This window comes from Cyprinus carpio, chromosome A3 (genome assembly GCF_018340385.1).
Source record: "Cyprinus carpio isolate SPL01 chromosome A3, ASM1834038v1, whole genome shotgun sequence".
NCBI lineage: Eukaryota > Metazoa > Chordata > Actinopteri > Cypriniformes > Cyprinidae > Cyprinus > Cyprinus carpio.
The window spans coordinates 28,855,903-28,882,601 of record NC_056574.1 but is presented as its reverse complement, the minus strand read 5'-3'; the positions used below and the strand labels follow the sequence as shown (position 1 = coordinate 28,882,601).

The 26,699-nt window shown below is 38.8% G+C and overlaps 1 protein-coding gene across 1 annotated transcript; it reads right to left on the bottom strand.

The window, feature by feature from the left end:
* Positions 1 to 4,370: 4,370 nt before the first annotated feature.
* Positions 4,371 to 21,210, bottom strand: LOC109053879 (collagen alpha-1(I) chain-like). The gene is given in 52 exon segments (XM_042728164.1): positions 4,371 to 5,713; positions 6,050 to 6,292; positions 6,393 to 6,583; positions 6,710 to 6,989; positions 7,083 to 7,190; positions 7,364 to 7,417; positions 7,519 to 7,626; positions 7,734 to 7,787; positions 7,877 to 7,984; positions 8,080 to 8,133; positions 8,216 to 8,323; positions 8,547 to 8,654; positions 9,427 to 9,588; positions 9,699 to 9,752; positions 9,900 to 9,953; positions 10,101 to 10,208; positions 10,302 to 10,355; positions 10,479 to 10,532; positions 10,638 to 10,745; positions 10,875 to 10,982; positions 11,131 to 11,229; positions 11,343 to 11,387; positions 11,621 to 11,674; positions 11,775 to 11,828; positions 12,108 to 12,161; positions 12,268 to 12,321; positions 12,521 to 12,619; positions 12,806 to 12,859; positions 12,971 to 13,025; positions 13,027 to 13,067; positions 13,214 to 13,267; positions 13,351 to 13,458; positions 13,696 to 13,749; positions 13,889 to 13,987; positions 14,137 to 14,181; positions 14,296 to 14,394; positions 14,735 to 14,788; positions 14,928 to 14,972; positions 15,285 to 15,338; positions 15,438 to 15,482; positions 15,568 to 15,621; positions 15,720 to 15,773; positions 15,914 to 15,967; positions 16,188 to 16,241; positions 16,647 to 16,700; positions 17,104 to 17,148; positions 17,489 to 17,560; positions 17,973 to 18,065; positions 18,777 to 18,812; positions 18,978 to 19,000; positions 19,377 to 19,568; positions 20,989 to 21,210. Coding segments are annotated over 52 exon segments (4,344 nt in total). The 5' UTR covers positions 21,071 to 21,210; the 3' UTR covers positions 4,371 to 5,566.
* Between the last annotated feature and the right edge of the window lie 5,489 nt (positions 21,211 to 26,699).

Genomic DNA, 26,699 nt, shown 5'->3' with positions numbered 1-26,699 from the left:
TTTTTTTTTTTTTTTTTTTTTTTTTTTTTTTTTGAATGCCCTATATCCAAGCAATTCTTATATTTTAATATTTGGTCTGACCTAGGTTCTCATATATTTGATTTTGTCAATGTTGTGCATTCCTTTAGTTTAAAAGACAATATTGTTTATTATAATAACACTAAAAATAAGCTACTGGAACAAACTACAATTATTATTTTTTTAATTTGGTACATTTTTCATTCACAAACAAAAATTTGCAAATAGTTTCCCATACTATCCCCCTCTTTAATATTGAATTAAACTCACTTCTAAAATCTCCTTATCTTATAAAGAATAGGCTATGAGATTTCTGATTTTCAAGATTTCTTTTGATGTAAGACAAAAGATTTCTGAAATATTATACAGAAGTATTTAAAGAAAAGTCATGCTTTTAGATGCTTTCCTTGTATGTGATTGTTTTATATTTCATTGTAATGTCTCACTTTACAGTTTTAGATTAATAATATTGCCCCTCCTGCCTATTAAGACCAAATAATTGATTTACACACATTTTATAGCCCCGTTCATTTCAAGCCAATATGTTTATTACACAGTTATGTTATACAATCATTATAAACCACCATAAAACACATATTATATTCATATCAATAGATTAGTCTATGTGGAAATGGATTTTTTTTTCTAAGGCTTAACTGGCCCAAAATAGGCTATACAGTGTATTACAGATCGCATCGATTCATCTGTAACGATCTTCTTGTTTTACACTCTTTAGCCACCAGGTGGTACTGTGTGCAAATGAAGGCTCGAGAAATGAACCCTTTTGTGAACCACTTGGCTGAAAACTTCAATGCTTCATGAGGCTTCATTTCGCTATCACTTGAAAAAAAATCACAAAACAAATGTTTAAACAAATTTAAAACTTGGCTCAGTGTTTTAAAAAAATAAAAAAATAAATAATTTAATCAGTGGTATGCTCCCATCCGTCCATTCCCAAGATTCAGTCTAGACTGGCTTGCATAACCTAACATTAACAATAGTCACTAAAGGGACATTTACTCAGAACAACTTTAAATTCTTTAACATATGACCATTTAACTTCAAAGAAAAATGGAATATACACAACAATATAATTCTCCAAATAAAACGGAATATACCCAACACCGTAAAACAGTTAATTTCCATATCACCAAAAGTTATGTTCCCTCGCCCTACTTGTTATGGTTCTCACCCAACACCAGAAAAAGGGGTGCTCGTCCCGCCCCCTTCTTGGAGGAGTCACAGGATAGAACTACAATCTGCCTCTGTGTGGTTAATGAGGGGCAATGCATCTTTGAGGAATCGCACCTGTCAGGAATCAACAGATTTTAGCACAGGTGTTTGTGTTGCACATCATGGAAGATAATGTTAGCATCCGATAATTTTAACTGTTGGAGAAAACTAATCAATTTAAAGCTTTCCCCCCCCTATTTCCATCTTCCAGGTTTAAAATCTACACTGTGTTGACGTCACAGGACGCGTCGGTGTCTATTAAATTATTCATGAGACGAACAAGTCGATTTTTCTTAATAATTGGCATGAAAAGGGGATTGATTATCTTTGTGATTTGTTAGATCCACAAGGGAATTTTTATTCTTATAATGATTTCATGTCTAAATATAATTTCCCTGTTATTCATAAGGAATTTCTTACAATGGTAAAAGCTATACCAAATGGACTTGTTCATTTAATGAAATGTCATTTATCATTTGAAGAGATTGTAAAGAGTGAACAGAAATTTCTGATTGAAGACAAGAGTATTTACGACCCAAAATGTAGTAATAAAATATAAGAAATGTGTTTCAGTCAAGAAAACGAATTACCCAGAGGGGAATTTTTTTTGGAATTCTTTGATAGAAAATATTAATTGGAAAAAAGCATGGCTCTTACCTTACAAATATTGTATCCCCAACAAGGTGAAAGAACTACACTTAAGAATTTTGCATAATATATATCCCACTAACGAAATCACATCTAAATTTGGTAATGTTAATTTGAATTGTAATTTCTGTAAAAGCAGTACTGAGTCAATTGATCATCTTTTCTTTAATTGCTCCCTTGTAAAACAATTTTGGTTGGAATTGTCAAAACTCCTTGTTTCATAACTAAAATTAGATATTGATTTTATACTGAGAGATTTAATTTGCTATTTTTCTCATTGTAATCATAAAATAGAATATATTGGAAACATTTTTATTTTATTGGCAAAATATTTTATTCATAAATGCAAATTTGCTCTAAGAGTACCCAAATTAAATAATTTTCTGTGTGACTTCAACTACTTAATCAAGACACTGAAAATAATTAATAACAAAAAAAGTGTCAAATTCTTGAAACTGTATGATGTTTTGCTGAGTGAAATGTAATTTGATTTAACACCTCCTTTTTTTTTATACTTAAGGTATTTACTGTCTCCCTTCTCTTTTTTCTCATTGTCATCCACCATCATTTCATTGTTGTAATTGTTCAACTTTTTCTGTAGTTGTTATTTGATTGTTCATCAGCAAAAAAAAAAAAAAAAATTACAAAAAAAATTATTCATGAGACTGCGTGTTCTTATCCAATGAGAAGGCGCTTCGCTTAATCGTTCACAACAGCATGTGTTGATTTGCTGTGAAAGACGTTTCAGAGTTTGAGATGACATCGCGCACATTAACTGAGAGAAACGGTCATGGATCGAAGAAGAGTATTTATTTATTTTTTTGCTTTGTAATAAGAGTTCGGCACAAACGCGATTCATTCACTTGGTGAGCATAACAGATTTTACAGCTCTGTGACACAACCTGTTTTTATACAGTCTATGGACACAACACGTCAAAAGGCTTATATAAACGCCACAGAATAAGCCTTAACAGTTCTCAGAGGTGCAACAGCGCGTTCATATAAACGTTTTCGATGCAGAGTGCAAATGGTTGTGCATTTATTTATGTTTTTGACTCGATGGGAGCGAAATGAAACTGAACGCTAAGCTGTGTGTGTTGTCTGTCTCCCCTCTTCTCCCTCCTCCACCTCGACCACCGCTGCGCACCACGCCCACTTTTTTTTTTTTTTTTTTTTTTTTTTTTTTTTTTTTTTTTTTTTTTTTTAGCATTTTTTAAAACTGGTGAGAACTAACCAGTGCTGAAACGGGGGTTTCATGACCCTTTAAATTGCCTGTATTCTAAATAAATATTAGTGTATAATGTACTGGATTCAACATAATAGATATGTAAGCCTAAGTCAAAGTCAACAAAACCATAAACACCAACAATGTAAAGAAACACAGGACCATAAATGGCTAAAATAAGGGAAAGAAAAAAAGACTTGACACACTTCCGCTAGTGCGATGATGAAATCATCTTAGCCACAATACTATTGCAGGCAATTAAAAAAAAAAACATTTTGACAGCATTTGCTCTGTAAGGACAAAGAGCATATTGGCATGTGATGTGATACTGTAAATGAAGCCTTGGTGAGATTTTGTCCCTACAGTTAGATGCAACAGCTACTGGAAATTGTGCAAATTATTATGCTACACTGATTTCTACACATTTGTTTCATAGTCTTCAGTTACTCCTTAAATAAGGCCCACTGTTTCACTTTAGTTTGGTTTGCAATGCTTTCCCCTTCCCCAAAGAATTTCAGGACTGCATGGATCCAGTTAGCTGTTCAGATATTCAAGCCCCCCCACTACGGAAGGCTCTGCATACCTTGCGATACAATGGCCCTGTTGTGTTCTACAGGACTACCACCTTCACCACCTACCACCTTTAGCATTTGAGCGCACACTGCAGCAAAAGAGTGGTTCTCCTCAGTTCAAGCTTCACAAAAAGTTATACTTTTGATTCATTTGCATTTAAATATTTAAAAACTAAAATTATTTTTTACAGCAACATCTCTCAGCTTTCAAGTCAAAGGAACTCTCTGCTTGTGGATTATACTATCCTTGACAGCTTGGATGACCAATGATGTGGAGTTTGGAGCATCTTGATCTGGATATTCACCAATGGATCATTTGGATTATCAGTGGAATACTATGCGGATCAACTTGGAGTGCAACGACTTAAAGACTTTTTTATTTCAAGCACCTCAAGGCTGCACCAGGTTAGTACACGCAAGCATCAGAACATGCAGTTTTTCCTATGTTAACTTTAAGTTACTTTGCTCAGAGGAGGTCTTGTTCAGTAGAGTTTGCTTAGTAGAAAAATAAACTACTTTTGTAACAACAACATGAAAAAAAAAAACACCAAAAAATTATCAGACATTTTCTTTAATCTTTCCTTTTAGTCAGAACAACTGTAACAGGTGCAAGCTGTGCTTCATTCAAGTCCATTGGGCAGTCAGGGACGAGTCAAGATCACTTCTGACAAACATAAGGTCGACCACTTAACATGCTTTATTTCAGCATTCAAAATAATTAAAAACATCTCAAATTATTATACATATACAAAATAGGTACAGATCCTCTTGTTTTAACCCCCCATGGTGTGCTTCTCTCATAATTTTAGGACTTCTCTATTTGATTGCCTGTTTTACGTAAAAAAAAAAAAAAAGGATGGGAAGGAAGTGGGGATATAGGACAACATTTGGGGGTGGGGGTTGGTATTTTGTAAAGAAACCAAAAGACAACAACCAAAAAGTGTCAAAAGGTGTTTGGAAAATAAAAACAGACTCCACCTGCTTATTCTACACTTGAAAAGACTGCGTGAATCACAGCTACAGTACTGCTTCTTAACAAAAGCTCTGCTGTCTGGCTCTTAGCTTACACTTCAGAAAAAGAGGCATTTGTTACAACTGGGCAGCAAGATATTAGGATTTCTTTAGCACCAAAGGCCCTGTGAGCAAAAGCAATGAACAATACATTACTTTTAGAAAAAGCAAAACTCTATAATTTCTTGCTGACAGGACCTCATGAGGAAATAGCACCTTTACAGCTGTCACTTGATCCTTTAACCATACTTCTGCCACGTAAAATCCTGACCTGGTGTTGGTCAACGCTGGGAATTGCAGGTTTCTTTTTTGAGGTAGCCATAAGACATCAAAACAAAGTTGAACCCCTGTCTCTACTAGATGTACTTTGTGTGACTCTTGAGAGGAACATTGACATTCGGCACCCGGTGGTCCTAATGGGTATAACACAAAGACGCTTAAATGTCATTTTACAGATTTATTTAACACCTGAACATGGTACAAAGCATTTGGTTTTGCTCTTTCATTGTCCTTCCTCAGTGGTTGAAAAAAGTCACTTGCATCAGTGATGTTTCTTTAAAACTCCAGGGGGATTTTACACTTTATAAGTATATATTATTTTCTTGTTGCCAGTGAAACAAATGAGTCTTCTAAAGTATCCTCAGTGTGGGTGGTGACAAAATAGTGGTCCAAAAAAGCCTGATAACACACAACCACTGTCTTCTGAAGCGCAGGTCTAAGCAAGTGGACCATTTGGACAGCCAAATTGAATTCTAGGGTTGATTTTAATGCATAGAAAAGATTTTAGAGAGATGATTGCTAGAAAAAAAACAAAAAACACACACACGCACACAAACAATCTCAAGTCCAGATTTCTTTTTTACAAGAAGCAGACTGGGCCAACTTCAATGCCAAATTCCTGATTAGGTGCACCAACGTCCATAGGGGCGATGTCAATAATAGGCAGACGGGATGTTTTCGTTGTTTTGTAGTCAATGACTGTCTTGCCCCATGCACCGGTGTGCGACTGGAGAGATGAAAAGAAGGAAAAGAGGGATAGAATTAGAGCCTATACAAAACCATTCTTTGTTGCTGTAATAATAAACATTTATGTTGCTAAATTAATAATCACTTTTTCCCTTGAGTTAATTCCCTTGTTAATTCCCTTCTGCTTTTATTGTCACATGGAAGTTAATTCATTTAAAAGCTACTGCTAAATGAATAACTGTAAAAGTAATCACACTCAAGTCGTGCTTTGATGCTTCATTTTAACAGTTTATCTTGTTACGGTTAGGTTGTGGTATTAAGATGCTGCTTTACTGTGTGATGGTCACATTAAGAAAAGATAAAAAGGAGAACTCACCGTGCAACCATCCTCAGTGACACTGTATGTGAAGCGGCTGTTGCCCTCTGCTCTGATCTCGATCTCGTTGGAGCCCTGCAGCAGAAGAGCCTTCTTCAGGTTGCCAGAAGCCTGGTCCATGTATGCAATGCTGTTCTTGCAGTGGTATGTGATATTCTGGGAGGCCTCAGTGGACATGAGGCGCAGGAAGGTGAGCTGAATGTTAACATCCTCAGCCTTAGAGCCCTCGCTGCCATACTCGAACTGTAGGTTTTGAGAGGAAAGCACAAGAAAATCAGCAAATATAATAAACAGACATGAAGACAAAACCTGCTATACCGTTTGGCCTAGTTGACATCCTTACCTGGAAGCCATCGGTCATGGCCTCTCCGAACCAGACATGCTTCTTCTCCTTGATGTTCTTGCTTGTGTACCAGTTCTTCTTGGGAATGGAGGACTCAGCTGGGTAGACGCAGGTCTCGCCAGTTTCCATGTTGCAGTAGACCTTGATGGCATCCTGGTTGCAGCCCTGGTCAGGGTCAATCCAGTACTCGCCTGTATTTTATTTTTGAGAGGAACGGGATTAATCTAGACATATAGTATGATGCAGGGTGAGAAATGTAAAATGACTTTAGAGCTTAGGAATTTAGAGTTGTTGTGCAATGGAGAAAGGGAACGTACCACTCTTCCAGTCTGGGTGGCACATCTTCAGGTCACGGCAAGTGCGTGCAGGATTCTTCTTGGTGCCATCTGGGCTGATGATGCTCTCAATCTGTTGGCTCAGGGACTTGAGGGTGGTGTCAACCTCGAGGTCACGGTCGCGCATCACATTGGCATCATCGGCACGGTAGGAACGGAAGGGATCAGGGGCCTTCTCCACTGGCTGGGCAATGAAGCCGATATCAAATCCACCACCAGAGGGTCCAGGAGGTCCAGGGAGTCCGGGAGGTCCAGGAGGTCCCTATATCAGAGAGTAAACCAAATATGCTGGGGTTAAAGTGTATATTTGGTTTTCTGGGTTCACAGTCATGTAGAAAAGGAAAGAATCACCCACAGCTGGTCCAATTTCTCCATTGCGACCACGGGGTCCAGGAGGTCCAATGGGTCCAGGAAGTCCGCTCATACCATCCTTACCAGCGGCTCCAGAAGATCCACCTGGGCCCTATTAATACAAAAACAGAAACATCCAAATCCAATCAAAATGAACTCCGAAACACACTTAGGCCACTGTCTATATGCATCAAATGCTTGATCAAAGCAGAGAAACAATGGAAGGACAAATATGCAGCAAAACATATTTTATAATAATTGTAAATATTTTATAATAATACTTACTCTAGGTCCAGCGGGTCCAGAAGCTCCAGCAGGTCCAGGCTCTCCAGAGGGTCCCTATGGACAAGAATAAAAGAGATGAAAAACAGGTTTCAAGCTATGGATGTTATATTTGAGATTTACACTCTAAGCTCCATAAGCTAAATAAAGTCACTTACTGGAGGTCCTGGGGGTCCCTGCATTCCGGTAAATCCTCTGTGTCCCTTCATGCCTCTCTCGCCAGCCTCGCCAGTCTCACCCCTGTCTCCACGAGCTCCAGCGGGACCCTGGATAAAGACATTACACCTCAGATGATAATATAATGTGTATCACAGATGGAGCTACACACAGACTCTGGTTTGGCAATTCTTTTGAGGTTTGAGTCGAGACTTACAGCGGGTCCACGGGGACCAGCAGGGCCAGCAGCACCGGCAGGACCAGCAGGGCCCTAAGAAGGAAAAAACGGATGAGTTATAATACTTGCATGCTTTTTAAGCCATCAACAGTTCATTTCATTATTGGAGATGGGATACTTACAGACTCTCCACGATCACCAGTCTTTCCAGCAGGGCCAATGGGTCCAGGAGCACCAGGAGGTCCAGGAGCACCGGGAGTGCCAGCAGCGCCAGTCTCACCACGGTCACCCTATATCCGGAGCAGAAGAACATAATTTTGTAAGGGACACAATCTGTGTCACATAGCCTAATGTCTGGTGGGAAATCATGAAGACTGCAGCTCACCTTTGGTCCAGCAGCACCATCACGTCCAGCAGAACCCTCATTACCTGGAGTTCCCTAATGTAAAGGAAATTACATGGATGGCTTCAGTTATGTCATGAAATTCAATAGGTACTGGTGTATAGGTGTATATCCTCACCTCACGACCAGGCTCACCAGGAGGTCCAGCCAATCCAGGGGGTCCCATGGGTCCAGGAGGTCCACGTTCACCAGAGGGACCAGAAGGTCCTTGTTTGCCAGGCTCTCCCTAAATGGCATGATGAAGAGAATAATGAAAGCTTTACCATGATTGATGCATAAGATGCCAACTTTCTAAAAAGACAAACACTTGAAAGTAGATACTGACTGAATAAAACAATCATAGCTCATGACTGTATGGAAGAACATGAGAGATTTACGTGCTGTGTAGGTGTTCTGGGGGTTCAATTGAGACATCAAAGAGAGTAAAACAAGGGAGCCAGAATACTCACAGATTGGCCGGGGAGACCAGGGAAACCACGCTCGCCTCTTTGTCCAGGGAGACCAACAATACCACGCTGACCAGCAATACCTTGAGGTCCAGGGATACCAGCAGAGCCCTGTAAGAAAAGTATAAGTGGAATATTATTGATATAATATAGGAAGTACATCACAGGCAATGTCTTTATAAGACAGTGTGTGTGTGTTTTTATAACTAGAACTTTTTTAAATATCTAGAACAATTAAATATCTACCAATCTATACTAGCATGGACATCAAGATTGAAGACAGAGGATGAATCGTATTTCCCTTTAGCAGAGAGTGAACTATGACAAACAATTGTGCTAACAATCACACAGTTGTCTTAGAATTGGCCTCTACCATAATCAATTAAATAACTACCACATGTGAAATTATTCAAGTTATAAATTTGTAAGATAACTGTGAAAATTAAGACTAAAACACATAAAGTAAAAGAAATCCATAAATTACGAAAGAGTACAAATTAATATCCTAGCATTTCAAACCATCTTGCCTGGGGATGACTTGTGAGAAAAGAAACTGAGAGGCCAGTAATAAGGAGATACAGAGTTTACTGATCACTATGCAAAAAGAACTATATTAAAGCATGTCTTCAGTTTGCCAACAAGCATCGCATTTGGCCAGTTGCGATGTTGGAAAAGATTCTGTGGTCAGATGAGACCAAAGGAAATAAGTTGTTCACATATAACACTGCCAAAAAGTGTGAGGATTTGAGAGAACTGGTTAAGACATCCTAATAATTTTATTCTAGACACTGCAATCGACTCTCAAATACTCTGGCTACGGTCATGTATTCGAAAAGGCCAGAAGGCAAGGCAATAATGTTACTGATCAGCATGAAAGACTTACAGGAGGACCCTCAGCTCCAGGAGTTCCTTTCTCACCAGGGGCACCAGGTGGTCCGGCAGCACCAATTTCACCAGTGCGCCCTGAAGGTCCAGTCTCACCACGGTTACCTTTCTGGCCCTCCTTACCAGGGGCTCCAGAAGGTCCTGGGGGTCCAGCGTTTCCCTAAGACAAGAAGAAATTAGAGAACCATTGTTAATTATGGAAGAGGATCACTGTTACTTCTTTGATGTATTAATTAGTACTATCTATGTCAGTGTTGTAGAGATTCTTACAGCAGGGCCAGGGGGTCCAACTCTGCCAGCAGCACCAGGGAAACCAGTAGCACCCTTAACAAAAGATGTAATAATGGATTAGCCCAATCGTAATATGTAATTTACAAGTGTCTTTAAAAGCAGAATATACTGTAATTTTTTTAATTGTGGTAAGTATAATCATAACACCCAAAAATATCAAATTAAGTAAGTCATACTCACAGGAGGACCAGCAGCACCACGGGCACCCTTGGGTCCAGTAGAACCAACGGGACCCTGTATAGCACAAATCATTTCGATTACAAATGTGCATGTCAACATTAGGAAAGAAACTATGCTATTACATGGGTCAATAGTTATAAACCCAAAAAAGCATACAGTAAATCTGTTGGATGAGAAGATTATCTGAGAAGATGATCACACCTGAGGTCCGGGGGCACCAGTTGCTCCTGCAGGTCCTGGAGGACCAGAGTCACCCTTAGCACCATTGTCTCCAGGCTCTCCCTTAGCACCAGGCAGACCATCGGCACCCTGTTGGACAGAAATTAGATGTTCGACATAAGAACTGGCCTGTAACAATTAAAACATTTTATAAGGATATATATACTAGAGCTTGTTACTCACAGGAGGTCCAGCAAATCCAGCAGGTCCAGGAGCACCAGTCTCTCCACGCTCACCCTATTTGTAATTGTAGAGGTGATGCCATTAGATCATTTTAGTAAAAGAACTTCAACTTTTCTTCAATTGACCAATTTTGTGTAGAGTGTGTGTGTGTATCTTAAAGTCAAGGATTGTGCTTACAGGTGGTCCTCGGGCACCATTAGGTCCAACAAGTCCAGGAGCACCAGTCTCTCCCTATGTTAAAATACAAATGATAGAACCATGGTTGAATATGTTCTTCAACTTTGTGTGAGATGGATACATTATGGATATATGGAATCTAGCTCAAAAGATACTCACCTTGTCACCAGGAGCTCCAGCAGGTCCAGGAGGTCCAATTGGTCCGGTCATACCACGGATGCCATCTTTACCAGGAGCACCATCAGTACCCTTGGCACCTTGGTCACCTTGGATAAGAATTTGTTATCAGTTTTGAGAATTTGTGCCATTCGGTTCATTTGCTGAGTTCAGTATTAGAACTGATCTTTCGTCAGGAACAGATCTCAAAGTTTAGAAAAGTGCATCATTAGTACTCACTCTGTCACCCTTAAGACCTGGCAGACCAGCAGCACCACGCTCACCGGGCATTCCTTGAAGTCCGGGAGGACCCTGAGCGCCAGGGGCACCTGGGGCACCAGCATCACCCTAAGGAAGCAAGGAAAATTCTTATAATGGTACAGTGCTTTCATACACTTCAGGAGTTTGATTCATATTTAGGGGTATCCTTCAGATTTTTGCCGATTGCTGTAAATGTGTGGTTATCAAAAAGTGTGTCAGGATAGGTGAGACTCACCTTGGCACCATCATTACCAGCTGAACCAGGAGAACCACGGGCACCAGCAGGACCAGCAGGGCCAGGGGCACCACGCTCACCAGGGAATCCTCTGTCACCCTGGGTAAAAAGTATAGAGAAATACCATCAGTTCTCATCCATATCACATATCTAGAACTACATTCAGCATTTTGGACTATGTGCCACTTGGCAATCATGCTGTAGATACTCACTCTGGATCCAGCAGGTCCAGGAGCTCCAGCCTCTCCAGGAACACCCTGTAATAGGCCAAAGAAGGCAAATTAGTATGTATCACCTGGCCCTTTATTTCTAATGAGGGTTTCTAAAAGACTTAACTACTTTTCCCCATAGCTAAACTGCATAATTAAATGTCCTTTAAGCGTGAGTGTCCTTGCAAGCACTGATAGACCATAAATCTCCTCTAATTATTTTATATTATAAGAAAAGTTTAAACAGCAGTTCCGTATCAACACACTGGCTAGCAACTTACCTGCTCACCAGACTTGCCAGGCTCACCAGTTGCACCCTGAGGTCCTGGCAGACCCTGTCAATCAGATGCACAACAGAGAGATTAGCACACCGATGTCAATGTCTATAGCAAAAATATTGTGTTTTGGGTTGGGTAAGATGAGAAACTCACTCACCTGGAATCCAGGAGGACCAGCAGGTCCCTGTTCACCTCTCTCACCAGTAGGCCCCTTCATGAAAAATTATCATGAGACACATTAGCCAAAGTGATTAATTAGAGTAACAATATTTGAATGTTATAGAGAGTATTACTACAATGTAGTTGATTGAAGAACAATTTAAGTTGAAGCTATATATTGTAATATTGTATTTATGGCCATAATAAGAACATTTTGAAACTGCTTGTGTTATGGATTAGCGAGACGGCTGTTTTAAATGAAACTGAAATAATGGTGCATGACGAAAAACCATATGGCAAATGCCTTATGGAATATTGAAGTGCTACTTACAGCAGGTCCAGGAGCACCAGGGGCACCAACATCACCATCTTTACCGGGAGCGCCCTATAGTTAAATACCAAACACAATAGAATGAGCAACAGACTACAACACTATGAATCAAACAGGGTAAAAGTTGACTGTGTGGAAAACAAAAATTATAGCTACTTACAGTGGCACCAAGAGCACCCATCACACCTCTCTCACCAGGTTTGCCAGCCTCACCCTGTACAGGGGCAGAAAAAAATATAAAAAGTGTTTTGTAACAATTACACATTGAGGCTGACCTCAGAAGTTTCTTGTACTGTACATAGGAATTAAGTCATCAAAGTCTGATTGTCTGTAATTTGGCTATACAGTGACCATATTGACTTTTCATGGTGTAGTTTCAAACTGAAAGAGTAAAGAGAGTAAGGATCACTCACAGCAGCACCCTTAGGTCCAGGGAATCCCATGACACCAGGCTGTCCTCTAGCTCCAACGGGGCCAGGTGGTCCAGGGCGGCCATCTTGTCCAGGAGTACCCTGTCAAAAATCAAATAACAAGAGCTTGATCCTTACCCACTGTGTATGAATCTCTGGGTATGCAGTGTGTGCATTTATGACTATTGAAATAAAACATCTTAGCAGGAGTTTTCATGGATATTACTGTGTACAGTATGGGAATATAGCGAATGTGGAGCTGATGGTTTGTTTTGTGTGGGCACTCACAGTAGCTCCGGTCTTTCCATCAGGTCCAGGGCTGCCAGGGCTACCAGTCATACCCTGATATGAGCATTAAGATAGAGGGGGTCAAACAGCACTCACTGGCACATTAATACACAACGGATACAACCAAATGACGTATAGCATTCCTGCTGATAGCAACATTCTCACCTTGGATCCTGGCATACCAGGTTCACCATTGCGGCCAGGCTCACCAGTGGCACCCAGGTCCAACAATTCCAGGGCCTCCACGCTCACCAGTGGCACCCTGTTATAAAGATCAGAGAGTGTTGCATTTACCATGATCGATATTTACCACTGGTGAAAAATGGTATATGAACATGATAATATCCTAAACAGATTCTGCTTAATTGCTCATTTGAAAAGGATGTTTTGTATCTTTTGTAGACTCACCTTAGGACCTGCAGATCCATCAGCACCAGGGAAACCACGAGCACCAGGAGCACCCTGCACAAAGAGGTGTGTGACTGTTATGGTCAGGCCCAATTTTAAGGTTCTTACTAATGGAGAGGTTTGATGTGGGTACATACACGTTCACCAGGGGGTCCGCGGGCACCAGCAGAACCGGGCTCACCACGAGGTCCTCTCTTGCCTTCCTCACCAGAGGGGCCAGGGGGACCCTGAACTCCTTGGGCACCCTGGGTGAGCGCACAAGAAAAAGAAAATGGTTAGAAATTAACCAGATTTTTTTTTTTTTTTTTGCGTGTGTGTGTAAATTTTTGTAAAAGCCAACAGAAAAGTTGCTTTGTGAAAAATCAGTCCTAGGGCAATGATTTAATAAAGCTGTAAAATGCTTTACCAAAATTTGCATGAAAAGATTGATGATGAAATGGAGTGTTTAAAACAATGATCAAATGAGTGAAGTTTGTACTTACAGCCTCTCCCTTGGCACCAGCCTCTCCTTTGGCACCAGGGGCACCAACCTCACCCTGTAAAATGAACAAAAATGGTCAAGAGAAGTAGACAGAACTGCCTTTTCTTGAAAAAACAAAAAAGTTAATGTATGAAATAATTCATATTTTGTCTAAAAAAATGTAGATCGTGATCTGAGAAGAAATTGACACTTACAGTGTTACCCTTAGGGCCAGGGGCACCAGCAGCTCCAGCAGGTCCAGAAGGACCACGAGGTCCAGGGAAACCTGGAGCACCAGCAATACCAGGAGCACCCTGCAGGTGGCAGCAGAGAGTAACAAATATGTGGCTGTTAATTTACTAACACCAATGTTCTAATTAGGGAAGAGGAAATATGTTGACCTTAATATGAACTTTTATCAAGAAGAAGAGCATTTGTTGATAAAGATTAAGACAATACTTACAGGAGCACCCTTAAGACCAGGGGCACCATCAGCTCCATTGTTACCCTACAGCAGAAGGAAAGCAAAATGGACAAGGTGATCAGGACTGAAGTGCACACATGACTGAAATTTAGGATTGAAAAAATTTGGATAATATAATATGTAAAACGATTCACTCACAGCGGGTCCAGCAGCACCAGCAGGTCCAGGGTTACCAGGCTCACCACGGGCTCCCTGGGGTCCCTCTGCACCACGAGCTCCCTGAGCACCAACCTCTCCCTATGGAAAGCAAAGTGTAAGAGTGCGATGGGACAACACCTATGAAGTGCCACAAGGGGCATCTCAACACTCAATATATAGAGTCCATAAAAACCCAAGTATTTCTATGTTGCTAGAGGATAAGTTTGTTTGTCAGCTTTGACCTACTAACATATTTACCAGGAATCAACTCTTCATTAATTGTTGGCCTACATAATTTAGATGATTGACAGCGCTGCCAAGAACATCTGGCTCCATCATCCCAATTACAGTGCCACCCTGTGGCACTCTAGCTCCTGTTTGGTTTGTTTTGTAATATGAATATGTGTAATAATGTGAACAAATTAGAGTATTTTTTTACCTTAGCTCCAGGGCCACCAGGGAATCCTGAAGGACCAGCAGGGCCAGTTGGGCCCTAAAAATAGAGAAAGAAGATAAATTATAGTTAGCTTAATTTGTCCTTTTTCACTCATTATCATTTTTCAGATTAATTTAGAACTGGTTGATTTACAAAAATCTGATCTATTTAAAAAAAAACCAAAATGGTGACTTACAGGAGGACCAGCAGCTCCAGCGGCACCATCATTACCACGAGCACCCTGAAAAATTGAGAAAATATAATTATTTAGAAGTTATTCATTATTACAAGGTTTAATCTGGACCCTGCAGAGGACAGGATTTGGGTAAATACTGTGTTTTATGTTTGAGGAATAATCTCAACCCATTTAAAGGATCCAAAAAGTGCAGTATGTCTTTTCAAAATTATGTTAAGCTACCGTGAAATGCTCAATATACACGTCTGTCCATTATTTGCAAAGTACACAATGTCATCTATAAATAAATTATAATACTGCAACATTAGTCGTATGGTAGGACATTAGGGTTAAGTTCATGTTTATAAGGTTACTTACAGCAGCACCAGGAGGACCAGCGCGGCCTCTCTCACCAGGCAGACCACGAGGACCCTGGGAAACAGAGTTACATTAGAAAAGAACTACAAATGTAGATGCTGAAAATAAGATGAAAGTCATGCTTATTCAGTGTGAATAAATCCTATTTCTTACCATAGCTCCAGGAGTTCCGTTCTCACCAGGTGCACCAGGCTCACCCTAATGGGCAAAGCAGCATGTTAAGGGGTCTGCTTACTTGAACTTCAGATTTAAAATGTGATATTGATTTTAATTCTGATTTCACCTTAGGTCCAGCAGGGCCAGTGTCTCCCTTAGCTCCATCTAGACCGCTGAATCCCTGAGGTGCAGAGGATGCACATAAAGTTTAAGTATTGTGGGCATATTATTATTATTCATCAAACAAGAGAAATGGCTTCCTAGATTTAGAGAACTTACTCTGTGTCCCTTGATGCCTGGAAGTCCTGGGGTTCCGGGGAATCCACGAGCACCCTAGATAGAAAGAGAAAGAGAGAACAATTTTACAGCCATTTCACCTTTTGTGGCTCACACACTACAATGCTAATACAATGCAATTATAACAACAGTAGAACTTTAGAAATCCTGTTTAGAGTCCTTTTGGCAACACTCACCTGTGCGCCAGGGGGTCCGCGCTCACCAGGGCGACCGGGTTTGCCAGACTCACCCTACAGAGTCAGATAAAAACAGATGAGAAAAGAGAAACAAATTGAATGAAAAGAATGAGGCATTATAATAGTAGATACTGATAAATACAATACTTGGTTTCCTGAAATTTTAGTGGAAACATTTTACAGTAATATAATAGAAGTAAACTGCATAAACTAATGAAGTTTATTCCATATATCTTCTTAAACTAAAATGTAGTGGTTTAGTAGAATTACTTACATCCTCTCCGTTCTTTCCAGGGGGACCAGCTGCACCACGGGGACCCATTGGACCCTAAACCAGGAAAGCATCAGAGAAAAAATCAAGGTTAGGAAAAAAAAACATTTGTGTCCATGCTAGTGTATTTATGTGTTTCACATTGTGGTCGCATGAGTGGAAAAAGTGAAATCTCGACTAAAAAGACCTTTTGCTTGCCAGTAAGAGATCTCTGTTATACATATACACAGACTGGATGTCATGCATGCAAAAAAAAATCTAGGTGGCTGAGGTCAAGATTCATGAACCCAGTAAAATTATCTTAGATTTCTAGGGTTTCACTGCGAGCTCTTCTTCAAAAGTCAGTAGATAACATGCAATCAGGCTTTTTGTTATTTGTGTTATTTACTTAAAAAAAAAAAAAAAAGCTGTGTGTTTGATGAGCATTTCATGAGTGCATGGATGATTTGTTTAGATACTTACAGGAGCACCAGCCTCACCAGGCTCACCAGGGGGGCCAGTAAATCCTTGGGGTCCCTGTAGAGGAGGACAAAGAGCACAAATTACAAGAAACACAAAACTGAGGAACACAGTGCTATTCAATTATACAATAAGCCTTGAGGAAATAGGTAGTAGCTCATTTTGACTTCCTGGGAAGATCTAATTAAAATGAATTTATTCTGATTTTTCTGGGTTCCAAATTGCAGTAATAAAACTAATTTCTTAATGCTAAATTTGAAAATAATCAATTTTTGAAAACTGGTTAATGAAAAACATACAACCGTATGGCATATATTTATCTCCAACTGCATGGTGTATATTTAACTTAAAATAATATCTTGTCTTTTTAGCTTGATTTCATTATGACTTCCAATATAGAACTGGTTTAAAATATATGTTAAGATGATATGGTTTCTAAGAACTCTTAGGGAGTACTCACAGAAGATCCAGGAGGTCCAGGGGGTCCACGGGGGCCCATAGGTCCCTGTAAAAAAGAGACAAAGGAGATACTGTAAGGAAACCTGACAAAGTAATAACTGATGAATGCACAGTTTTTTGTTTGAAGCTACATGCTACATGCCTTCATATGCCTGTATGCCATAAATTAAAAATATATTAATCATGTGTTTGTAGTGCAGCAGCTGATATGATGCTGTCTGTTAATAAACTGCTGAATTGTGATTATATAGAGACAAAAAGGTATATACGCATATTGTACATTTATTGAACTGATTTTTGCATCACTCAGAGATTTGTAGGATGCATGTGTACTGTATGTGCATGCATATATAGGAATGTGTATGTTAGCATATGTGCATTTTTACCATGGGGCCTGGGACGGCCATTGCTCCTCCGGATTTCTCATCATATCCACCAGACATCTGAGGAGAAAAGTTCTGTGGAGGGACAAAGAGAAAATGCAAACACTTTGTCAGTCAAAAGAAAAAAAATCTTAAAAAAATTAAATCTTAAAGCAGAGATTAAAAAAAAAAAATCTCTGCTCATTTTAGCATAGGATAGGATGTGTAATTGAACTTATCTGAACTTATCTAGCTCATAGTTAGGCTTAAGCTTTGCATGCCTGAGTGCAACTAGGGCAACTGTCCTGAGGGTGCTGTCCACTTAAATGGTGCTGAAATCTGTCAGCCCTGTGACCTAAACGTCTTTTAAATGTGGTCTGATTTCAAATTATGGCCTAGAACAGCTCCTGAAATTTTGCACCTGGCCTAAAGGCACATATTAGTCACACCTTTCACCTATCTGTTGGCAAAAACTAGTATTTTCCCCTCTTTAGGGTGAAATACTTACTCCACCAAGGCCAGGAGGTCCAGGGGGGCCTGGAGGCCCAGGAAGGCCAGGCTGTCCAGGGATTCCGTCATTGCCGGGAGGTCCAGGAAGACCCTGTTTGAGATCAAGGGAAAGGAACATTAGGATTTAAGTGAATGAGACAGATGCAACACTGGTACAGACAGGTTTGTACACTGACAGCAGTTCACATCAAAGCCCATACAGTTCAAAATGATGCACCACATCTATAGGTCAGATTTTTGTAGAGGTATAATTAAAGGAAAGTGGTGGGCTGATATATAATTCTGTGGTCTTTTCACATTAAATAGAGACCAAATCATCTACCTCATCACAAGTGTTCAGAGATACAAATACCACATAAGACAAAATAAACCAGCAGCACTTGCTTGTAGCTAGTAACATATTTTTGTTGTTATGAAGACATGTAAGAACTTTTGTTTTCAGACATATTATTATTTTGTTTTCAGACATATTATTATATATGTGTGTGTGTGTCTATATATATATATATATATATATATATATATATGTGTGTGTGTGTGTGTGTGTGTGTGTGTCTGTGTGTATGTATAACTTGAATATTACAATCATGACTTCTTTTAGATCAAATCCAACTGAAAATCAGGTAAGCTATAAAAAATAACTAATCTGTAAGGAATATAACATCTAAAGTTTTGTGAAGTGGTAATGACTGCTGGTTTAAAATATATGTTTTTTGGTCTCCGAGAACTTGAAGATGTTCAGCAAGTAAACAAAACCCTTGATGAAGCAATAAACTGATAAAATATTGAAATATAAACCTACCCTGTCACCCTTCTCACCGGCAGGACCTCTTGGTCCCTAAGAGAGAGTGATGAACACAAAGGCATATATAAGGATTTGTTTTCCCAAATAAGTAGCAAAATATCTTGTAACTTGCTTCAAATGAGTTAAAAGAGTTATAAAGCAATGAACTAAAAACTTATTTGAGGAAATATAAGCTGATAAAAATAAAACAACATTTACCTCAACACCGGGCTCCTTGAATTCTATAAAATGGAGGAAAAATAAAAACAAAAATTAAAACCATATAAAAATAGAAATGAATCAGATGCCTGTTTTGGTTTGTAAATGTTTAGCACTAAAATGATAACAATCAGCCTAACCAGTGAGTCTGTGGTTTCCCCCAATTAGATTTGAGGCCTTGAGCCTGATTTAGGCCCATTAAACCAAGAAGGAAACCACAAATTAATCCAGTGCGTGACCATAAGGCCGGAAGCTTGAAGATCTCATTGAAAAATCCAATAGGGAGTGAATGTTGTGGCTCCATCTGAATTTTCCCTGACATTTTAAATGAAGGGATGTGGGGTGGTTCTGTTTGCCCAAGGTTAGAAAAAACGGGGCGTGAGAATCAAGGCGTCGTACCGTCATCTGGGCAGACGGGGCAGCACTCGTCGTGGGGAATCACTGGGTTGGAGCAGTGGGCCGTGTCCTCGCAGATCACCTCGTCGCACATAACGGTGCCGCTGTCGCACACGCAGATTTGGCATGGCTCTGGTTTCCAGACGTCCCTGTCATTGTAGACCTGGCCGTCCAATGTGCAGCTGCCACCTGTGCCTACGGGAGTAACGAGTAAAATCGTTGCATGAGCATGACAGTAGAAATATAAACATTTGATATTTGAGTATGTCATAGAATAAGATGTTCATGTCTAATATAGGTCAGTTTGTTTCTTGTTTATTGCCATATGCATGAAGTTAAATCGGTGACGGAAGGTGGGAAATGCTTAGAAGGCACTTTTTTTCGTCTCTAAATAATTGCTTAAATCTCACGAGGGAAATGCGATTGGTTTGGTATTCTATTTATCGAAATGAGGCCAACTCTTGAGAATTTTGTATGGTAAACATTTCACTTAGACGTGGGAACGGAGCAGCTCGTGTAAACGCGCACCTTTACCTTAGCCTGAAAAGTTTTGGTTTGAGATTCACCCGTAGGTGGCGTAGTGCCTTTATGCCCAGATTCCATTATTCAGAGAGAAAAGCTTGAGGGAAAGTTTCCACGTCTGCAGAAGCTGACCCTCCATCATGAAGTAATTGAAAACTGTCGGCTTGGCAACGACTAACGTTTTCCTTCAGTGGAAAGTCTGCAGGGTCCGCATGTGTTTTCAATCATCATAACAGAGGGGGAAGAAGGGGGGTTGATAAAATATGATGTCATTGCATGTTGAACCACCAAGTGGCGCTGTGAGACTGCTTGAAATACTTGAGCTCATCGACAGGTAAAATTATTGGTCTGGAATATTAATTAAAAGTAAAACTTGCATTTAAACTATTTGCATTTCTTTATAACTGTACAGAAAATCAAGTAGTTTTGTTTCAATTTAGTTAGCAGGCTTAACTATTCATTTTGGAAACATGGCCACCCAAAAATGAGATCATCGCTCTCTCTCTCTCTCTCTCTCTCTTTGGTCTGGGGGAAAACCTTTTTAATGGATGTCGCCCATATCCAGATTTTTTTTCCTTTTGCTGGAATTGCACATTTTTATTTTAAGTTCTTGTTTTTCCCCTCTCCAACTGGCCAATCTTATCACTATGCAGTGACTTCAATCTGAACTTTTTCACTTAAAGTTTTAAGTTCGACATTTTTTATCAGTTAATTTTTCCATTTAAAAAAGTACTGAGGACATTATAGACTATTTGATCGCTCTGTGTCTACTTTTCTCTTTTAGCAGCTGTTGAGGATAATAAATTGCGCGTGGTGGAGAGTCTCCAAACCTGTGCCAACTTGTCTCCAAAGGCTTGCGCGTGCAGAGCGTGAAAAGGCCCAGTGGGTCTAATGCACATTCAGACTGAACAAAAGTTCTTCTCCCATCAAAGGGGAAAACATAGCTAATCTACGCTCAAGGCTATAGGAAAACGCCTGCAGAACTTGTTCAGTCATGAGAGAATAATTTATCTCTACAGCATCACAGAATAGCCTCACTGCTTCACTTTTGCACCCACTAACCTCCAGCAAAAGCTTGAAAAGTTATACTTACGATCATCCTCGCCTTGTCCTCTTGCCAAAAGCACCGTTGCGCTGAGCAACAGCGCCAACCGAATATCCACAAAGCTGAACATGTCTAAATATTAGACATGTAGACTCTTTGAGGCGAGGGAAGTTCTTTTTTTCCTTTAGACTCCAATCATACACGGTAGGGTCCGGTCTTCTGTGACTCCAATCCAGACCCCAGCAGAAACTCCCTACTGCCTAAACCAACTCTAGGTCCTGGCTTTTATACCCCAAAACTTTCTGGGAGGCGCCGGGAGCAGCAGATAACTCAAGCATGTTCACGTTTAATAGAATAGCGTCCCTCCTTCACCGGACAGGGGGCTGTCTTCACAACGTTTTCAGAGCAAACATCTAAAGAAACCTGATCTCTTAATAAAAAGGTGAGGGTTTGCTCTCAAAACTTTTTTTTAGTGAAGCTAGGTTGTGTGCCAAGGTGACCACCTGTATTGTGGGCATATCTCCGGACTTTTGTTTCAATCTCGAATCCCGACAATACCTTTCGACCCAAATACTCACTTTCTTCAAACGAGGACTGGGAGATGAGGACGACGCAATATCTGTTATCGTTTCTTAACTCTTTTCATTTTCTTTTTACTTTGTACACCGACGGAACAATTCTGTTTTTTCTTTTTTCTTTTCTTTTCTTTTCTTTTTTTTTAATGTAGAAGGTAATTTTTCATTAGTGGATTTCTGCAGCCAAGTACTGAACATTTATTCCAAGATAAAACTGAATGTTCACTTGCAGAAGATTGGTTCTATCTATCTATCTATCTATCTATCTATCTATCTATCTATCTATCTATCTATCTATCTATCTATCTATCTATCTATCTATCTATCTATCTATCTCATCTTGTATGGCTATAGCATTAAAAGTTATATATTTAGGCTATTGTTTGGACAAATTAGGTTTATAATTATTATTCACACTTATTGAAATTATTAGCCAAATATATCGTATGTGTTCTATAAAAGTAGTTGCGTATGATTAATATTAGAAGCGTATATGCCTTACGCGATGCTGATTCATGAAAGGCACACTTTCTTATTAATACAAGTATAACAACAAGATTGTTTTCCCCAAATCTTTTATCTTGTCAACATCATTTCTGCAATTGATAGGCCTACTGCATTGTATAAACTTCATGAGTTTCAATTTATCGATAATTAAACTCTACGTTGTCGAAAACAATCCATGCACTTGTAACTGCAGGCTGTCACCGTGGCATCATTTCTGATTTTATTTAATACTTTATAGCACTTAAACTTATATATATATATATATATATATATATATATATATATATATATATATATATATATATATATATATATATATATATATATATATATATATATATTCGTGGGCTTATTTTTGTTACAGTGAAAGAAACCACATTGCAATAATAATGGAAAGAAAGAGAGAGAGAAAAAATAAACCAAATGTGGCCTCAGACTACAATAACGGAAACGCTCTTAAAGGTGCATATCCTTAATACGCGGCAGGCACGAGCCATAAAAAGTGATTTGGCTCGTGAGCGGCTGCATCTCTCTTCCGCAGACACGTCGCACCTTTGGAACTGGCCAATCAGAGCTTACGCTCTCCCCTTCTCTCTTCATCTTCATAGCAGTGTCTCATCCAAGAGCCGCGTCTGCCTCCTTATTCCGTTCAGAATAATGCAGATGAAAGGAGTCGCGAGCCTTGAGAGAAAGGGAGGGGGAGAGAGAAAGCGAGAGAAAACGCCACCTCATCGCTTTCAGGTGCACTTAGGGTCAGTCGCGATGAAAGCACTTGTGCTACATTCACACACTATATATGGCTGATCAAAGCAATAGGACTTAAGGCATAATGGAAAGGAATTGATATTTAAACTAATAACTTTCTGAGAAACTTTGATTATGACAAGTGCAAACAATGTCAATACGATCTTTTTTCATAATTATTTTTTGCAGTTAAGTGTTGTGTGCTTAATACTAATATGTGCTCACTTTTATTCGTTTTTTTAAGTTTATGTACATAAATTATGGAATTATTATTTAAAAAATGCATTTAACCTTATCAATTCTTCTTCTTCTTCTTCTTCAAAAAATAAAAAATAAAATAAAATAATAATAATAAAAAAAATTCTAAACTGTAATAGGCTATAGTTACTTTATTTACATTAATCATTTCACCAGAAGGCTACTTTTGTTCAAAGCAATTTACAAATAATTAAAAGCCAACAAAAAGCCACATTAACAAGCACAAAATCAGTGGCAAATAGAGAAAAGATTCAAGAGAAAGGGTTTTTAATACATTTTTATTTGATGTTTTTTTATTTTCTGTGGTGAAATGCACTGGTATTGGCAACACACACTGTGACCTCTCTACAAATCCACAAAAATGAAATTTTTTTGCTTCTAATTTGTTCCCTCATCCAACAATTTTCACAAAAATAGTAACCAAACATATTTCTAATGAAAGGCATAGAAATGAAACAAGAATGTTGCCAAAGGCTTGCCAAGACATTTCTACTGAACAAAACAGCAAAAACACATTCATATACGTATAAATATCCAAAGTTGCAGAAACAGATGTATAATTTGCAGTCATATAGCCGACCTTCAGTTATAGATGATTTCTGAGGACTGAAGATTGTGTGAATTTGAAAAATTATTTGATGCGCAAAATCAAGTGAATTAACTTTTCATTGCCAATCATAAAATACATTGTAGTTATGGTGTCAGGCAGTTGCTTATGAGCAACACTGACAAAAAGTGCAATAAAATAATTCAGTGTCAGTGTTATGCTAAAGATGTCTCAAATTCAATACTGTATATAGCATATTTTGCCATTCGTTGTCAAGAAATGTGCAGAATGTGCAGAAAAATGTCTTCACATGGCTCTATCATTTGTCTACATACTATAAATAAAGAAATACCCAGCACTGGCCAAAGTAGACTTGAAAATTTATGAAAATGGATGCAACCACAAGAAGCCAAGTATTAGTGTTTAGCCTGGGAGAGCAAAGCCTTCTGGGAGCTCTCACATTGTCCAAAGCCAGCGTGAGCTGCAAGCAGAGAAAGAGCCAAGCACAACACAGCACAGACAGCTTCTAAAGATGTGACCTGGAAAAGGCAGCAGGATAGAGGGAAGAAGAAGAACTTTTCATTGGGCCGAAAAATTGATCATAAGTGAGATCTAGTTGGTTTTGTATCAGAATGACTTCAATGGAAGATGAAGGCATCTGTGTCTGAACATTTAAAAGTTCACTCCAAAAAGTGTTTTTTTTTTCTCTCCATGCAATTAAATTCAATGTGTTTTAGACCACACTGACGTTTACTACATGTACAAAAACTTCTTCAAAATATCTTCATTTGTGTTCCACAGAGGAAAGACGGTCATACAAGTTTGTATTTTGTAATACAAGTATACAACTTGTATACAAGTTTTGTAATGGTGAATCAGTGATGACAATTTTCATTTTTGGGTGAACTATCCCTTTAACAAAGGCTGAATCTGTTGCTCATGACATATAGCCATTGTTTTCAAGCTTTTGAACTTTCACAAGCACATATTACTCTTTCATTGTCTAGGAGAATCAAGCTAAACACTAGCATTTCATAGGCTACTGTACATTCATACTTGAGGAAAAGGGACATGCTGGCGCGGCAGTGTTAAGGAGCTTTCTGACCGTCTTGTCATTTTGGTAACCAGCTCAGTCTTGCACGGTGGGAGACTCTGTGCTTTGATCGGTGGGTGTCTGTCCTGAGAAAACAGGTGTTGTGACCCACCCCACACTTTCATGGTACAGAAGGCCTGCTCTCCAAAAATACCAGCCTCACTCTGCTTCTGCTTCCACAGCTGTTCCCCTTTAGGAAAGTGCTTATCCTCTTTATGGTTCGCAGTCATGCACACACACGCACACGCACACACGCTCAATATGGTGAAGGATCTGGAAATACAGGAAGCATGTGCTACACAAATAAATCATGTTGGATACAGGCCTGCTCATCAGGAGGCTGGGTTTGTTTTTATTTTACATTAAAACATAGTCAAGGTTCTCCAAAGTCACTCTGTGTAGATTGGATGCTTTTCATCTCAGCCTGATTTTTCAAAGCTCCTCTAGTTCGAACAGGGTTTGATTTAATGGCATGTGGAAACCACATACTACAACATAGATTAAACTTTCTAGTAAATAACTGCAAGCTTGAGTCTAAATCTATCCGTTTTGCAGAATGTTATGGAAGTAGCTCCAAAAAGCCCAATTAAAGGACGTACGCTTGCTTTCTCGAACAACATGTGCGTTGGCTACGACAAGGACAACTATGTAGTATTTTTTAAGAGCATTGTCTTGCCAAAAATACAATTAACTGCAATGTTTTTGCCAACAAGTCAATTTATACATTATGATATCCTTCTCAATATAGTGCCCTTTTATGTTGCACCAGTGTGCTCAAACGTAGGCATACTTGGATCTCTGCATCTTATTGACAATATACTGCACTATAAAGCTAGTGAAAAACCAACAAACTACATTTGTCAGATGCAGAAGTATTTAGCTGTATTTAAAGCTGTAATTGTGTCTAATATAGCACCATACATATGGAAATTTATATGGCATATAACTGATTACAGATTGCATGATGAAAACTTTTAAATTACTTATTTTTTTATCTAAGTTGTTTTGAACTTACCATTGAATGTACCATATTGATATAAAAAGGCAAAGAGAAAGAATATCTTATTTTTTTTATATCAGCATCATAAAATGCTTTTAAAATGACATTACATCAGGGTTTTTCCAAGCTGGGCTTAATGTAAGAACTGCAGTGGGTTTGTGAGTTGATAGAAAGCTAATAATGAAATCATAAAAATGTAAAATAAAACAATCTAAACACTTAAACACTAAAAAATATAAATATTTTATTTGTTTACCTGCATGTCAGTGTGACCATTAACTGACATCAGAGAACTGTGAACCAGCAAATGTGCTGTTAAATTATTAAAATATTACCCTCCTCAGAGATATTATGTGAACTGTGTGAATATCACATAGTCCATACAAAAAGTAACTGTAATCTGATTATGAGTTTTTTGTTTAAAAACATAATATAGTCCAATTATGGGTTAATTAATTTTTGGAACCTGATTACATAATCCAGATCACATGTAATCAGTTAAAAACTGGTCCTTGCAGTATTTTTAGATTAGATAGAAGTCTGCAATCAGGAAGGCAATTGTTACTTTATTCTGGTGAAACTGTAGATTTCGCACATTAACAACTGAGTCTTTGCAGAAATGGTCTTTGTATCTACTGGATTTTCAGAGGAATTGATTGAAATGTAGGTTCAATCCAGACACCATGGAAAAAAATCTCCTGGCTCAGGAATGCCGGTCCACTAGAGACTAGAGAATGAACTAAAATGGAAATACAGATGAGAATCTTTGGAATGGAAGAGGAAAAATATTTTCATTGGATCCTTATGTGAAGTTGGTGACACTTTACAATAAGGTTCATTTCATTAACATTAGCTAGTACATTAGGAGTCATGGAATAATATTTTTTTATAAATATACTATTGTTTATAATGCATTAACTTGTTTTTATTCATACAAATATAAATAATAAAAATGTTAAAAATTATACCTAATGCATGAAACAATGAATTGAACCTTATTGTACACTACAATTGAAATATGTTTTTTGTTTTGTT